At 37.6% G+C, this 15,559-nt stretch overlaps 1 protein-coding gene across 9 annotated transcripts in view; it reads left to right on the top strand.

Annotated features, from left to right (window-relative positions):
- The window catches only part of LOC132126074 (unconventional myosin-IXAa), a 132,200-nt gene that overhangs the window by 109,539 nt on the left and 7,102 nt on the right, over positions 1–15,559 (top strand). For 8 of the 9 annotated variants that reach the window (XM_059537118.1, XM_059537153.1, XM_059537136.1 and 5 more), the window contains 17 exons: positions 342–422; positions 541–651; positions 4,268–4,393; positions 4,566–4,715; positions 5,209–5,507; positions 6,277–7,743; positions 8,417–8,504; positions 8,689–8,886; positions 11,728–11,828; positions 12,264–12,394; positions 12,491–12,702; positions 12,791–12,907; positions 13,112–13,300; positions 13,834–13,881; positions 13,975–14,086; positions 14,344–14,405; positions 14,485–14,677. In XM_059537118.1, the coding sequence (XP_059393101.1) occupies positions 342–422; positions 541–651; positions 4,268–4,393; positions 4,566–4,715; positions 5,209–5,507; positions 6,277–7,743; positions 8,417–8,504; positions 8,689–8,886; positions 11,728–11,828; positions 12,264–12,394; positions 12,491–12,702; positions 12,791–12,907; positions 13,112–13,300; positions 13,834–13,881; positions 13,975–14,086; positions 14,344–14,405; positions 14,485–14,677 (3,685 nt within the window). The remainder of the gene's footprint in view (positions 1–341; positions 423–540; positions 652–4,267; positions 4,394–4,565; positions 4,716–5,208; positions 5,508–6,276; positions 7,744–8,416; positions 8,505–8,688; positions 8,887–11,727; positions 11,829–12,263; positions 12,395–12,490; positions 12,703–12,790; positions 12,908–13,111; positions 13,301–13,833; positions 13,882–13,974; positions 14,087–14,343; positions 14,406–14,484; positions 14,678–15,559) is intronic. The other variant, XM_059537145.1, reaches the window with a different exon arrangement.

The raw sequence follows: 15,559 nt of genomic DNA, 5'->3' as shown, positions 1-15,559 counted from the left end.
ACTGAAATAGACATTGTGTTCATTTAGAATATATTTTTTATTTATTTTAAATGTTATTTTTTCTTATGGAGTGAAATGTTCTTGACAGGTTTTGTGAGATTTACCTTCAAGAAACAGTCAAAAACATAAGACAATGACGAGATTTGAACAATTTGAACTTGTGCTGCCTTCATAAACACTATAGCTCAATGTGTTATTCAAACAGTTAAAGTAATGCAGACAACATACAGCTTGTTTCTGCCATGTACGTTGTGTTTTAATGTAAAATACCATTTAACCTGAACAAATCCTTAATTATGAATTTATTTCCGATTTTGTTTTTGTTTTTTACGTAATTTAAGGCCTCTCTCAACAAACTGATGGAGACGCTGGGTCAGTCAGAGCCATACTTTGTGAAGTGCATACGATCGAATGCCGAAAAGGTGTGTGAGTCCATGTGAATGTTCTGTATTAATTTCAATCATACTGTACAGTATATATTTGATAGACTATATACATTTCTGTGTTTATTGTTTGCCATAAATCCCTGCTGTTTTTCAGCTCCCTCTGCGTTTTAATGATGCCCTGGTGCTGAGACAGCTTCGTTACACAGGCATGCTGGAAACCGTGCATATCCGACAATCTGGCTACAGTATCAAGTACACTTTTCAGGTGAGACTAATGCACACATACAGTAGAGGAAGTCTCTAACACTTATCTAAAAATACAGTAAAAGCAGTAATATTTTGAATTATTATTACTCTTTAAAATAACTGTTTTCAGACAATTAATTAGTTAATCGCATTCAAAATTAATACATAATAACTCTTTTCTATTTGAATTATTGCTGTCAAATTATTAATCGTGATTAATCGCATTCTAAAATAAAATAACTGTTTTTTGTTTGAAGAAGTGCTGTCAAATGATTAATCGCGAATAATCACATCCAAAATCAAATTAATAAACACATAATAACTGTTTTCTATTTGAATTAGTTCTGTCAAGTGATTTATTGCATCCAAAATAAAAGAAACAAATACATAATAAATATACACCGTACACATGCATATATTATGTGAACAAAAACTTTTATTTTGGATGCGATTAATTGCGATTAATCACTTGACAGCACTAATTCAAATAGAAAACAGTTGTTATGTGTTTATTAATTTTATTTTGGATGTGATTAATCACGATTAATCGTTTGACAGCACTAATTTGAATATTTTAGAGGGTAATTTATTTATGTGATTCATAAATAAATAGCTGAATTTTCATTCAATTGTCATTACTCTAGTCTTCATTAACATTTATTGATATTATCAATGATGCAAACCATTTTTGTGAAAGCCGTGAAACATTTTTTTTCTGAATTTCTGATGAAATAGAAAGATAGATCAAAAGAAATAAAATGTTCTAATTGCAGTTCTTACTGTCAGTTTAATGCATCCTTGCCCAATAAAAGTGTTTAAGTTCTTAAAAAAAGAAAAATGTACTGACCCCTAAACTTTTGAATGATGTTGTACACGGATCAGCATAACTTCAGCATAATTGATCCTATTCTTATCTTCTGTAGTTTCAAAGATGAAATCATTGTTTCCTGTTATTTAGTTCCTTTCCTGGATGTGACTGTCTGGGGATGATTATGTTCTTTTGGCCACTTTTTGTGAATTCAGCCAAGACGAATAGCATCATGTAGATCATGATACAAATAGGATTAGTTTACACACTGTGAATCCCTAATGACTAAACCGATCATCAGCTCTCTTGTTAGATTCTTCTGTTGGGTATCGTGTAAAATGTCCCATACATGTAGGACTTGAGGGGTGTGTGTACTTTTGAATCCATTTCTCTTTTTTTATCCATGGCATGAGGAAAATGATAAAATAATGGTGTTTTGATTTAAAATTGTACTGTACAGTCGTGGCCAAAAGTTTTGAGAATTACATAAATATAAGTTTTCAAAAAGTTTGCTGCTAAAATGCTTTTAGATCTTCGTTTCAGTTGTTTCTGTGATGTACTGAAATTTAATTACAAGCACTTCATACGTTTCAAAGGCTTTTGTCGACAATTACATGACATTTATGCAAAGAGTCAGTATGCATTTGCAGTATTTGCAGTGTTGGCCCTTCTTTTTTTAGGACCTCTGCAATTCGACTGGGCATGCTCTCAATCAACTTCTGGGCCAAATCCTGACTGATAGCAACCCATTCTTTCATAATCACTTCTTGGAGTTTGTCAGAATTAGGGGGTTTTTGTTTGTCCACCCGCCTCTTGAGGATTGACCACAAGTTCTCAATGGGATTAAGATCTGGGGAGTTTCCAGGCCATGGACCCAAAATTTCAAAATTCTGGTCCCCGAGCCACTTAGTTATAACTTTTGCCTTATGGCACGGTGCTCCATCGTGCTGGAAAATGCATTGTTCTTCACCAAACTGTTGTTTGATTGTTGGAAGTAGTTGCTGTTGGAGAGGGTTTTGGTACCATTCTTTATTCATGGCTGTGTTTTTGGGCAGAATTGTGAGTGAGCCCACTCCCTTGGATGAGAAGCAACCCCACACATGAATGGTGTCAGGATGCTTTACTGTTGGCATGACACAGGACTGATGGTAGCGCTCACCTTCTCTTCTCCGGACAAGCCTTTTTCCAGATGCCCATAACAATCGGAAAGGGGCTTCATCGGAGAATATGACTTTGCCCCAGTCCTCAGCAGTCCATTCACTATACTTTCTGCAGAAGATCAATCTGTCCCTGATGTTTTTTTTGGAGAGAAGTGGCGGCTTTGCTGCCCTTCTTGACACCAGGCCATCTTCCAAAAGTCTTGGCCTCACTGTGCGTGAAGATGCGCTCACACCTGCCTGCTGCCATTCCTGAGCAAGCTCTGCACTGGTGGCACTCCGATCCCGCAACTGAATCCTCTTTAGGAGACGATCCTGGCGCTTGCTGGACTTTCTTGGACGCCCTGAAGCCTTCTTTACAAGAATTGAACCTCTTTCCTTGAAGTTCTTGATGATCCTATAAATTGTAGATTTAGGTGCAATCTTAGTAGCCACAATATCCTCGCCTGTGAAGCCATTTTATGCAACGCAATGATGGCTGCACGCGTTTCTTTGCAGGTCACCATGGTTAACAATGGAAAAACAATGATTTCAAGCATCACCCTCCTTTTAACATGTCAAGTCTGCCATTCTAACCCAATCAGCCTGACATAATGATCTCCAGCCTTGTGCTCGTCAACATTCTCACCTGAGTTAACAAGACGATTACTGAAATGATCTCAGCAGGTCCTTTAATGACAGCAATGAAATGCAGTGGAAAGTTTTTTTTGGGATTAAGTTAATTTTCATGGCAAAGAAGGACTATGCAATTCATCTGATCACTCTTCATAACATTCTGGAGTATATGCAAATTGCTATTATAAAAACTTAAGCAGCAACTTTTCCAATTTCCAATATTTATGTAATTCTCAAAACTTTTGGCCACAACTGTGCACACAACATGCTTCTCACAAAATAAAAAATACACTTTATTCAAATAAAATATAGATTTTTAAGGAGGAGAAATATTAACGTTATATAAGGAAAATGAGTTTGTATCTGTTTATTTAATTCATGAGTGTCAGTACCATAAAAGGGATATGTATATATTTCTGAAATTCATTTGTGGTTAAAAATAAAAATAAATGGAATGGACACAAAAATAAACAGACCCTTAATCCACACTTTCACTTTTTCAAATCTTTAGTCAAGAATTAAGATAAAAGGTTTCTGTAATACAGCCTCTAATAATCAGTAAGTAAACATCTATCATTACAGTTAACAAACATTAACAATGTGCTAACAGCCACTTAGAACACTCTGGCAACTGTTTAGCAATGACTTATTTTTTTATTAAGTTCTCCATCTTGACATGTGTGCTCAAGTGTCTTTTTATGAAGCCTGAGTGTTTCCGCCCCAGTAATATCTGTGAGATATGAAGCTGGTGTAGTTAGCTGACTTCACAGAGGCTCTCTAATAGTCTGCAATAAAAGTGGCCAGGAATAATTGCATACACAATAGCACCTCCTCCCAGACTGTCCACCCCCAGTGGGCTGCATTGATGGAGACTTCAATAAGGCATGCCTTCACAGTGATGTTAGTGTTCTGAAATCTGCCCAGTTTTAAGGCCTTAATGAGAAATGTCACTTCCTGGATGCTTCAGAAAATGAATGACGTTTTGTGTGTGTGCCATCACAAAAAAGGTTTGACTATGGCGGTGTGGTGTTAAGTGTCTGTGTTATGCCCTCCAGGACTTTGTTCGACACTTCCATGTGCTGTTACCAGAGGGTTCCAACCAAACCAGCCAGGAAGCTATCAGACGGTACCTGCACCAGGTGGATCTCACTCCTGAAGGGTTCCAAGTGGGCCGTACCATGGTATGATCAACCTTCAGCCTCTGCCAGTGATAGGACTTAATTAAATTCCTAGAGTCTAACTTTCTGATGCCTTTGGGATGACACATACTGTCCATTCATGGTTAGCTTTGTTGGAAATGTACAGTATTGCATGCATGTGACGTGTCGCTTTGTCTATGCATGTGTATGGCAGGTGTTCCTCCGTGAAACAGAGCGTCAGCGGCTACAAGACCTGCTCCATCAGGAGGTGCTGCGTAGAATCATTCATCTTCAGCGACGTTACAGAGCTCTTCTGGAGAGAAGAAACTTCCTCAGAATGAGACAAGCTGCTTCCCAGATACAGGTACCTCTATTTATTTTTTTATTTTTTTAATAAACAGTGTTGAGTTAGTTTTTTTTTTTTTTTTTGGAATTTAGGTATGTCTGTGGTATTTGGGTTAGGCTTTTGACATGTAAACAGTGGAAGCACTTTTCAGAAATAAAGGTTTTAGTATTAAATAAATATTATTTCAACTCTAGTCTAAAGGTAAATTATTTGTTCCGTCAAACACTCAAGGATGTTTTAAAAATAAAAATGTGGATAGACTGATTGCAGTTATGTATTGATCCTTTTTTGAAATATTATAAATACTTAGATTTACATCTTGGCATTTCCATGTTTTGACCAAAGTATTCTTAGTTAGTAGGATAATTTTTTTGTATTTAGTGTACATTTTTCTAATAAGACTGTTTTGTGCATGTGAAAAAATATATTCCTGTCTATTCTAAGTTTTTGTACCAAATATTTTGGAGTAAATCTTTACTGAATCCCCACTGTGTTGTGTTGTCTCCTGTAGAACTGGTGGAGGAGCTGTCAGTCTTCACAGAGGGACAGCAGGTTTGAGTATGTCCAGCAGGAGGCAGCGGTTTGTATCCAGTCGGCCTGGAGAGGCTTTAAAGAGAGGCATAGACTCCTGGTGAGGAGGGAGGCAGCCGTGGTGATCCAGAGAAATTGGAGGCTGTATTGGCGGGGGCGGGCAGCCCTCCGGATCCAGACTGCTTGGAGAAGACACAGGGCCAGAGAGCTCTACCTCCGACAGCGGGATATCACCATCCGCCTGCAAGCAGCAGGTAGAGGCTATCTGGCAAGGCAGAGGTATGATACAACCCTTTCTACAGAGGTACATCTCAGATTAAATAAATTGCCTTATGATACAGAGAGAACTCTATAATGGTCTGGGTTACACCAATCAACATTCTAATGCTTTTTATACAGGGTTCATAGTGGTAGCCTGCCAAGCAAAATTCTGATTGGTTTAACACCGGAATTGCATAATAACTTAAAAAAGTTTATAGTTGTTGTTTTTTAATTTTTATTGTTTATATCATTGCAAAATGTAAACAATATTATTGTCTAGTTGGGTATTAAAAGTTGTATTTACTGTATAGTACATCCAATGGCATGCATACAGTACACTTACATAAAGCAACATGTACTATATATCAAATCTCAGCTGTGTGATAGTTTATATCATTGCAAAATGAAAACTATATTATCGCACAGCCCTTTATATAAAGTTGGAAATGCAGTACATCTGACTTTATCCACATATATACAGCAAACTCACTTAATGTGATATATATATATACATATATATATATATATATATATATATATATATATATATATATATATATAGAGCCAAATTTCAAATGCTGGTATAGTTGCAAAATGTAAACTATATAATCGGCCATCTCTAATCAGTGAAATGTGACAGTCATGAAGATGCTAAGCTATAATAGACATTAGCATAATGATTTTCTGCAAAGCTGATGGGGATTTTGAAAAGCACTACACAATTTAAAAAAATTGTTAAAACGTGTCCTCTCTTCCTACTAAAAAGCATTATTTTTTAAATTTTCAGATTTAGGGATCTTAAAGAGCAGAGATTAAAATCCACTCAGCTGTCAAATGGAGAGACCAGTCTGTTACCAGAAGAGGGCAATCTGAGAGACATGGGTTTGGATCAAAGGAAATGGGAAGACTCCAGCGAGGTGCAAGGTGGGAACAAACAGACCCTCATTGGTGAAGTAGAGGTGCCTGGAGAAGATGTTTTGGAAGAGCTGGTGCCAAAGATGACAGAGGGTACTGCAACAGTACAACCAGCATCTGAAGTGACAATCCGAGAAAGACCACAGACTCTAGAGGATCCCAACCAGAGGACCCGGGCCAAACGGGAGAGCCGGCGGATGCGAGAGTTGGAGCAGGCCAAATTCAGCTTGGAGCTTCTTAAGGTGCGCTCCTCTGGAAGCATGTCTCCTTCAGAAGAAAGGCGCTGGTCAATGGAGCTGGTCAGCGAGATCCCTCACACTCCTCAGGGTACTCCAGACAGCCAGAGCTCCAAGGGCAGCTTTGAGCTACTCAATATAGATGACTATTTCAAAGACAAGGCACCTTGTGCCGAACCAGAGGACCTTGGTTCTCCTTCTGTACCTGACAAGCACGATGTGTTCTCCAACATTCCCGAGTCCACTTTGCCCTCTGACACTCCAGCAACTGATATGATGTCAAAACCAACTGGCCAACCTGAACCTCCCAAAATGCAGAATTCGTTCCCAACTTTCTACTCCCCTCCATTAGAAAGCAGCTCTCTAATGAAGTCCACCATAAATTCTGCCACCCCTTGCCCTGATGGCCTCAAAAAACCTATTAAAGACAGGAAGGAGTCCACTCGGAGACCTATGGTTGTGGTTATTAGTATGCAGAAGGAAAGCCTTTTAAATGAAGCAGATGTGAAGCCTCCGGAGGTCAAAGACAGTGCCGCCCAGACCAGCGAGCCACCAAGCCCAGCACAGCCTAGCAGCGAAAGCCTTTATGTTCTGGAAAAGCTAGAGAAGCTTAATGAGCAAAAGGAAGAGCGTAAGAAACAACAGCAGCAGCAAACTGAAAAAGAGTTGATGGAGCAGATCCGTCAGCAGAAGCACATCCTGAAAAAAGAACGTGAGCATAATGCCCAACATGAGAGAGAGAGGTATGAGAAGCAAAGGATTGAAGCTCTGCAAAGGATTGAGCAGAGTAGGCAAGAAGGTTCAGGAGGAAAGCCAGATAGATTCTTCACAGACAGAGGCCCTGCTCCCTTAGCTCAGCCAGAGCCTGACCTCAGCTCCCAGCCACTGGTCCCAGAAAAGGAAGCTGCTCCTTCCATTTTCAGAGGCCAACCAAAAGATAGCCGCAGTGTAGCAGAAGGGTGGGCACCGAAGTTGACTCTGGAATCCAGAGGGGATGAGGCCAGAAGGAGAATAAACATGAAACCGTCCAATCAGAATGTCAACATAAACATGTCCGAGAGGCCTGGAAACATGTTCTTTTCTCCAAAGGCCAAGGTTTCAAAGTAAGTGATGTGCTTGACCTCAGGATGCCAGGCTACTAAATAGTTCATCGCAAAATGAAAATGATCCATCATTTCTCACCTTCCAGACCTGTTTGATTTTCTTTCATCTGCTGAACGCAAAACTAAAATGTCCAAGTTGTCCTGTACTATACAATAAAATGGATAACTGGCTTTAAAAAAAATAGAAATAATCCATATCACTTTTCCACTATTATCCAAGTCTTTTAAGTCAGACATTAGCTTTGTGTGAGAAATGGACAAATTTAAGCTGTTGTTAACATTAAATGGTTAGTTCACCCAAAATTGATAATTATATCAGTAATTACCCACCTACGGAGGGTCAGAGCGCTCTCAAATTTGATAAAAAAATATCTTAATTGTGTTCTGAATATGAACAAATGGTTTACTGGTTTAAAACGACATGGGGGTGAGTAATTAATGACAGAATTAACATTTTTGGTTGAACTAAGAAACTAAGTCTATCATGAAACTTCCTAAGATGCCTTCTTTAAATATGCTTAAGGAATAAAGGTGCTTAAAATTCCGGTCTATTCTGCACACAAAGCTAAAGAAAGGTTTTATATGGTTCTGTATGGACATAAAGGTGAGTAAATAGTGGCAGCATTTTCGTTTTTGAGTAATCTAAACCTTGAACTTCTTGAATTTGTTTTAGGTTGGATAAGGACTTAGCCAATCAAGGGAAAACCGCAGGAGTCCAGAATGAAGTGAGCCTCTTGGGTTACAAATCCGCTAAGAGTGAGGTGAGAGATGTAGCAATTGACACTTAACACATGAAAGATTTAAATAGCTTTTCACAAACCTCAAGAGTTTTTTTTACAAATACATTTGTCTTTGAACTCTTTCTGCCACACGAGGCCTTTCTGGGGTCACCTGACCTTGACGTATGGGGGAACATCTTCATTTGTTTTATCATTGGTTGATTAGGTTGGCCGACCAGGTCATAAAAAAGCCAGAATGGCACGGACACGTTCAGACTTCATGACCCGTGGTTCAAACACCATGGGAGAGGGGGAGTCAGAGGAGGAGGAATATGATGAGACCCCTCTGTCTCCTGGCACACCCCTCCCCAAGCAGGACTCAGAGGAGAGCACACTAGAGGCTTGTCACAGTGACTCCGAAATGGTAATTTAACGGTCTGTGTTAGTGCAAGCAGACCCAGCAGCAAGATCTCTCTCTACAGCTAACTCCTCCAGAAGAAGCAGATAGATCGCCTTACTGACCACCTGAAACGCTTCTACACTCCCTGTCCAGTTGAAGGACATAGTCTTCAACCACAGATGCTGAAACGCCTTTTGAAAACTATTCTCATCTGTGATGGCAGGTGTTTTTCTGCATCCACATAGAAATACTGTACAAATAAATTATACAATGCAAAGAATCATATGCATTTTAATAAGGGCTGTCAATAGACAAAAAAAAAAAAATATATATATATATATATATAAAACAATACTGATTAATCTTACATTTAGAATTTTACTCAATACATACAGTAGTTTATTTTGCTATCTACTGTAAATAGGGACATTGAGTGGACATCTATTGTTTTTATATACAGCTAGATAAATATATGTATATCAATATATTACCCTAACCCTAACCAACACCATACTTAAACTTTTTTACATTAAAAAAAGTTATATACAATTTTTATCTTATATTTATTTTTTAATTTATAGTTTAGTTCAATTTACATAACATTCCCAAAAAGATTTTGTCAGATTTAATGCATTTCTGGGTATATTTTTTTCAAAAATGTCAGTTAATGCTAGAAGGGGTAAAGCTGCACCTACTGGGTATGCGCACATAAAAGCGATACTCCACCCCAAAATGAAAATTTTTTCATTAATCACTTACCACATGTCGTTCCAAACCCGTAAAAGCTTTGTTCATCTTCGGAACACAATTTAAGATATTTTGGATGGAAACCGGGAGGCTTGTGACTGTCCCAGAGCCTGCAAAGTAAGTTACACTGTCAAGGTCCATAGAAGTATGAAATACATCGTCAGAATAGTCCATCTACCATCAGTGGTTCAACCGTAACGTCATGAAGCGACAACAATACTTTGTATGGCTGACACAGATGAGTTTAGCTGCCTGCGTTCAGCTCAGATTCTCCTAAATGGCGCTATGCTGATGTGGAGTGACACAGAGGAGACGAATTGTTGAATAAAGTCATTATTTTAATTTTATTTGCATACAAACTGTATTCTCATCTCTTCATAACGTTACGGTTGAACCACTGATGGCAGATGGACTATTCTGATGATGTCTTTCAAACCTTTCTGGACCTTGACAGTATAATTTACTTGGCAGTCTATGGTACAGTCACAAGCCTCCCGGTTTTCATCCATCATATCTTAGATTGTGTTCTGAAAATGAACTAAGCTTTTACGGGTTTGGAACGACATGGGGGCAAGTGATAATTGGCAAAATTTTCATTTTGGGGTGGAGTATCCTTTTAATATAGTGTAATTTTTGTCTATACAACTATATATATTTTGTCTATAGCGTAATTTTTGCCTATACTCTACACAACAATAATTATTGTAAGGGTAGGTAGACAGGGTTGGGGTAGGTGTAGATGTTAATAAAACACAATTGATAAAAAATTACCATTCGTAGCTGTATCCCTTCTAGCCACAAACCAAAATATCCCCAATATTTTTTGTCTGTTGCAATGACCAGCAGAACAGTGTTCTTGGACATTATGCTGACACCTATTGGTGTGGATGTACTGTAACATCACACAAAACCATGTTACTTTACATTATACACAGAATTGTCAAAATCACTATGAATTTTTCACTAGCCATTAAAACTTTTTTAAAACAAAAATTTTTACAATTGTTTCTTGACTAAAATTTAATTTAGTCAATTTTTTTTTAAATAACTTTGACAGCCCTAACTTTAATGCATTTTCATCCTGCACAAAAAATAGTAGATTTAATTCTTCGTCACACTTTACCCAGAAAACATTGGTTTCATGAACCAGCCACACAGATATGGATGGCTTCCATCAGAAGTTTGCTTTTCTTTCCTGATGTAAAAAGGCATCTTGCGTAAAGTTTAACCCACGGCACTCTTCACAATCTGACCACGCTGCTTGTCTAGACATAACAGTTATGCTAGTTATACAGTAGGTTGCTCCTTCCTGAACAATCGAGACCTTCTGTGAGATTCTGCTTTCTACACTGCCACCTTGGATAAAGAGTACTGCATGCTTTAACATCTAGCTCTGTCTTCTCTTCTGCAGCAATTCACCAAGGCTAAAGCAATGGAACTGTCATGGCGCATATTCTAGATTTTTTTATTCTGTACCTCTCTTTCCAATACAGTAGAATTCAGTCATTATCTGGGTCATTAAATGAAACCGGTGCCTTTTTTATATAAAATTTATATATAGAGAGAGAGAGAGATAGTAAATAAATAATGTAATTATTACATATTTACATATAATGTAAATATCTGTTACTTATATCTTTTAATATAAGTTACTGTATTTATTATTTAAATTATGCAAAAGGTACCTGTTTTGTAGAATGACCCATCTAGTTTTGGTTAAATACAATTTTTACATGGTTTATATATATATATATATATGTTTTTTTGTTTTTTAAAAGTTAAGAGATTTTGTCCTAGTCATATGCTATCTTTAGAGTGCACTTTCACTGTGTGCCACTGGTTAGTTTTAGTGCATTAGTGTTGAAGAAGAAGATTGATTTAACCACTTAGTGCTTTCAGACTATGTTAAGGAGCAACACATGTTCTTACTCTTTGTGCACATTATAAACATTTTAAACTCACACTACATACCGGAAAATAGTGGCTGAAGTGAAAGGAAAAGCCAAAGGGTCAATTTAACATTATATTGTGCTATAGAAGGTTTTGAGAGACAAACATTGCCAATAACTGTCAGTTAGAGACCTTTGCGCTTGCATACTATGTCATTATCTCTTTCAGCTGGCCACAGTCAATGAAGAGCAGAAGAACATGTATAAAACCATCTCATCTGGGGAGCTGGGCAAAAGTGATGCGAGGAAGAACTCTCATGGAGATGGAAGGTGCTTGTTTTTTGAAGAACGGTTGAGATTTAAAATATTTGCATTTTTCATTTTATTTTTATTTTACTCTTCATTTACTCATATTATTTCCTTTTTTCCCCCCATGAAACCAATATTACAGAATGTCCACAAAAAAAAGTGGATTTAAAATATATATATAAAAAAGATTTTTATATATTATTATTATTTATTTATTTTATATATAAAAAATGTTCCTGTCTAAAAAAGGACAAAAAAGCACCCTAGAGTTAGTCACTGTGACACATGTAGACTCATCACTGCTGGTTTTTCAGGCTGTTTTTCACACAAAATGTTTGTGTCTTAAGAGAGAAAATGTGGGCCTGGAACATAAAGTAAATGAAATCAAGTGTAAGTATCAGGACGATCTATTCCTTTAAAATGATTGCTGTCCTTGTCAACATGTTTTATCTGCAGGGTTCGCACCAAAATGCGGTTTTGGGGAAAGACAAGGCATGGAGAGAAGAAAACCTCACGAGAACGGCTGTTGTGTGGCAGTGATACTTTGGAAGGAGACTATGCTGAAACAGCACTTCTAATGGAAGAAGGTGAGTTAAAAAAAAAACTCAGTTAAAATCTTTCAAGTATATTTAGATGTGAAGAACTCTTTTGGTCATGAAAACGCTGCCATACTGTTTATTCAGGGGTAGAGCGTCTGACCCCTCCTCAAAGCCCAGACCTAATGTTACAGAGGGAGTTTAAAGAGAATAAAGATCCATCCCCCAAAGTGAAGCGCAGACGTAGTGTGAAGATCAGCAATGTGGCTCTGGAGCCCGTCCAGTGGCAGAACGATGCCCTGCAGATACTCACATGTGCCAATGACTACAGGAGCATGAATGACTTCCTCATGAAGAAGGTGATGACTGTTTTCTACTTCAATTAACTAGAGTTGTATTCACTTATTGATGAGAAGAAGTCTCCATAACCTTGTTTTAATCTCACAGATTACTGATTTAGACACAGAAGATGGTAAGAAAGACACCATGGTGGATGTTGTCTTCAAAAAGGCACTAAAGGAGTTCCGCTTAAATATCTTCAACTCGTACTCAACAGCTTTAGCTGTAAGTAGCTTTATAAAGCATTTGTTTTACTGTTATCAACCAAAAATGATTCATATTGCCATCAAAAATGTTGGACATTTTAGGTTTTGTCTTTGCAAAGGAATGTGAGTGTGATCGTCCCCAAGAGATATTGCTTGTTGTCACATTGTGTCTGGTTAGGACATTATGTCAGAAACAGATACATTGTTTTTGCTCTGTGTGCAGATGGATGATGGGAAAAGCATTCGTTATAAGGATCTCCACGCCCTCTTTGAGCAAATCCTGGAGAAAAACATGCGTCAGGAGCAGAGGGACTGGAGCGAGTCACCGGTGAAAGTTTGGGTCAACACCTTCAAAGTCTTCCTGGATGAGTTCATGACGGAGCACAAACCTCTGGACAGCAGTATGAGCAGGGTATGCTCTTAGAACAGTCAATGGCACTTTTCATGAACGGGTACAAAATAGGGCTTCCAGAAAGTAACAGGGTGGAACAGGATAGCGAGGGAATTTTTAGATATGGGTCTGAAATAAAAATGAGATAAATGTAATATTTAAGTAAAATATATTCAAATGAATTCTAAAGTAAATGATAAAAAATATGCAAGGTAATATATAATACTTCTATCTTCTCTCTCCAAATAGAATTTGCTGCTGCAAAAAAAAATAAAAAATAGATGTAGATTTTAAAAAGATTCTCTGATTTTAAGTGTGCTGAAATATGCTTTTAATGCATAGGTTTGATGTTTCTGTTCCTCATAACAACAAAATATGTAATACATATTTTGGCAGTTATCTTAAAGCAGTCCAGTGATCATATATATATATATAGTCTTATTCAATAATATAAGATTATATATTACATTTTATAGGACTGTATTTTTTACATGCATTTATTTATACATGTATATTTTATCAAACTATTTTTATTGCCTTTTTTCCTCCCATAGGCACCCAAACCAGACCGCAAGAAAAGAAGGAAAAAGGATACTGATATAGTGAGTGGAATCACAGTCAGAGATTTTGTAAACTGAATAAGGATTTCCGTTTTTCATGGAAATCAACCGACACTCTGGCTTTCTTTGTTTCAGGTGGAGGAACACAACGGCCACATATTCAAGTCAACACAGTACAGTATTCCCACCTACTGCGAGTACTGCTCCTCCCTCATCTGGATGATGGACAAGGCGTGTGTCTGCAAACGTGAGTTTCATGTCCACAGTCTCCGCATCAAAGTGACCCTGAATTCAATTCAACATAATCAGATTGTTTACCAACAAGCCCATGGCCTCTCGGCTCGAACAGAGAACACTTTAGCTTTGTAGAGCAGGAGGTTTTCCGGCATTTTACAGTGAGAGAAGAATGTTGACTTGAATTGAGTTTATTTTAAGTGACAGTGCCTGTGTCGTATGTACTGATGTTGAAGATGAGAATGAATGAGATGTCTGTGTCTTGTGTAGTGTGCCGCTATGCGTGTCACAGAAAGTGCTGTCAGAAGATGACCACCAAATGCAGCAAGAAGGTAAGGAAGTTTTCTCTGCTAAGTGCGTTCATGTGATTTGGGCTATAATAAAGCATGTTTCCTTTCTTTCCATGTGCAGTATGACCCTGAACTCTCGTCAAGGCAGTTTGGTGTGGAATTGTCCCGTCTGACCAACGATGAGCGAGCGGTGCCTTTAGTAGTCGAGAAACTTATCAATTACATTGAGATGCATGGCCTGTACACAGAAGGGATCTACAGGAAGTCTGGATCCACCAATAAGATTAAGGAGCTGAAACAGGGTCTGGACACAGGTATGACACACGAGAACACAATAGGGATTTTCACACTGTGCTCAATGTTGAGTTATCATTGTTCTTAGCCCTGCTTTTAACCCTGGGTAAAGGTATGTTTCACACTCGTAATTTAGAAGTGCGATTAGGAAATCTTGCTCAGGAGCAGGGTTATCAGTGCTTTTGTTTTTAAATGACAGTGTGAAATGACATGGTGTTAACAGTGCTAGAGGGCTAGACACTTAGCAACCAACCAATCACGTGTCTCATATTCACATGTTTTGGACAGTTACGGAAACACAGTGTGTTGTATAAACAGTCGGTTCACTGTTTTAGTATTAAAAAAAATTCAAATGGGAGAGAAGACGGTTTTATTCTTTCTAGATCAAACAGTTATTTTAAGAAAAACCTGATAGTATACACTGCAGTATAATATAAGGATGCACAATGCTAGATTCTTTATGTAAACTGATTGTATGTTGCATTTTTCTAATTAATGGCATTGACACCGCAAAGCGGTAAAGCGTCATCTTATAAATACCCAGCAATAATTATTCACTCCGGGTAAATTATGAATAAATGTGGTTTAGAATGACCCAGGGTTAAATATTTCAAGTGTGAAGAACACTAATGATATATAGCTACAAGAGACTAAAATTAGTGCTTTACTGTTTAATAGCTGTTTATAGAGCCTTTCCAGCTCTGCACATTTTGGATGTTTTTATTGAACATCAGCTCAGGTCAGAGTACTCTATAGTAATAAATGTATAATATAACTTAAGTTATATTAAACACACATGTGTATGTTACTTATATAACATATATACTAAACAAAATCGTATGTTCTCTGAAAACGTGTTAATATCTTTCAGTGTCGATATTAAATATATGTTGTTTTAAGGA

The sequence above is a fragment of the Carassius carassius genome, chromosome 3, assembly GCF_963082965.1.
Source record: "Carassius carassius chromosome 3, fCarCar2.1, whole genome shotgun sequence".
In the NCBI taxonomy this organism is placed as follows: Eukaryota; Metazoa; Chordata; class Actinopteri; order Cypriniformes; family Cyprinidae; genus Carassius; species Carassius carassius.
This window is presented reverse-complemented; position numbering and strand designations above follow the sequence as displayed.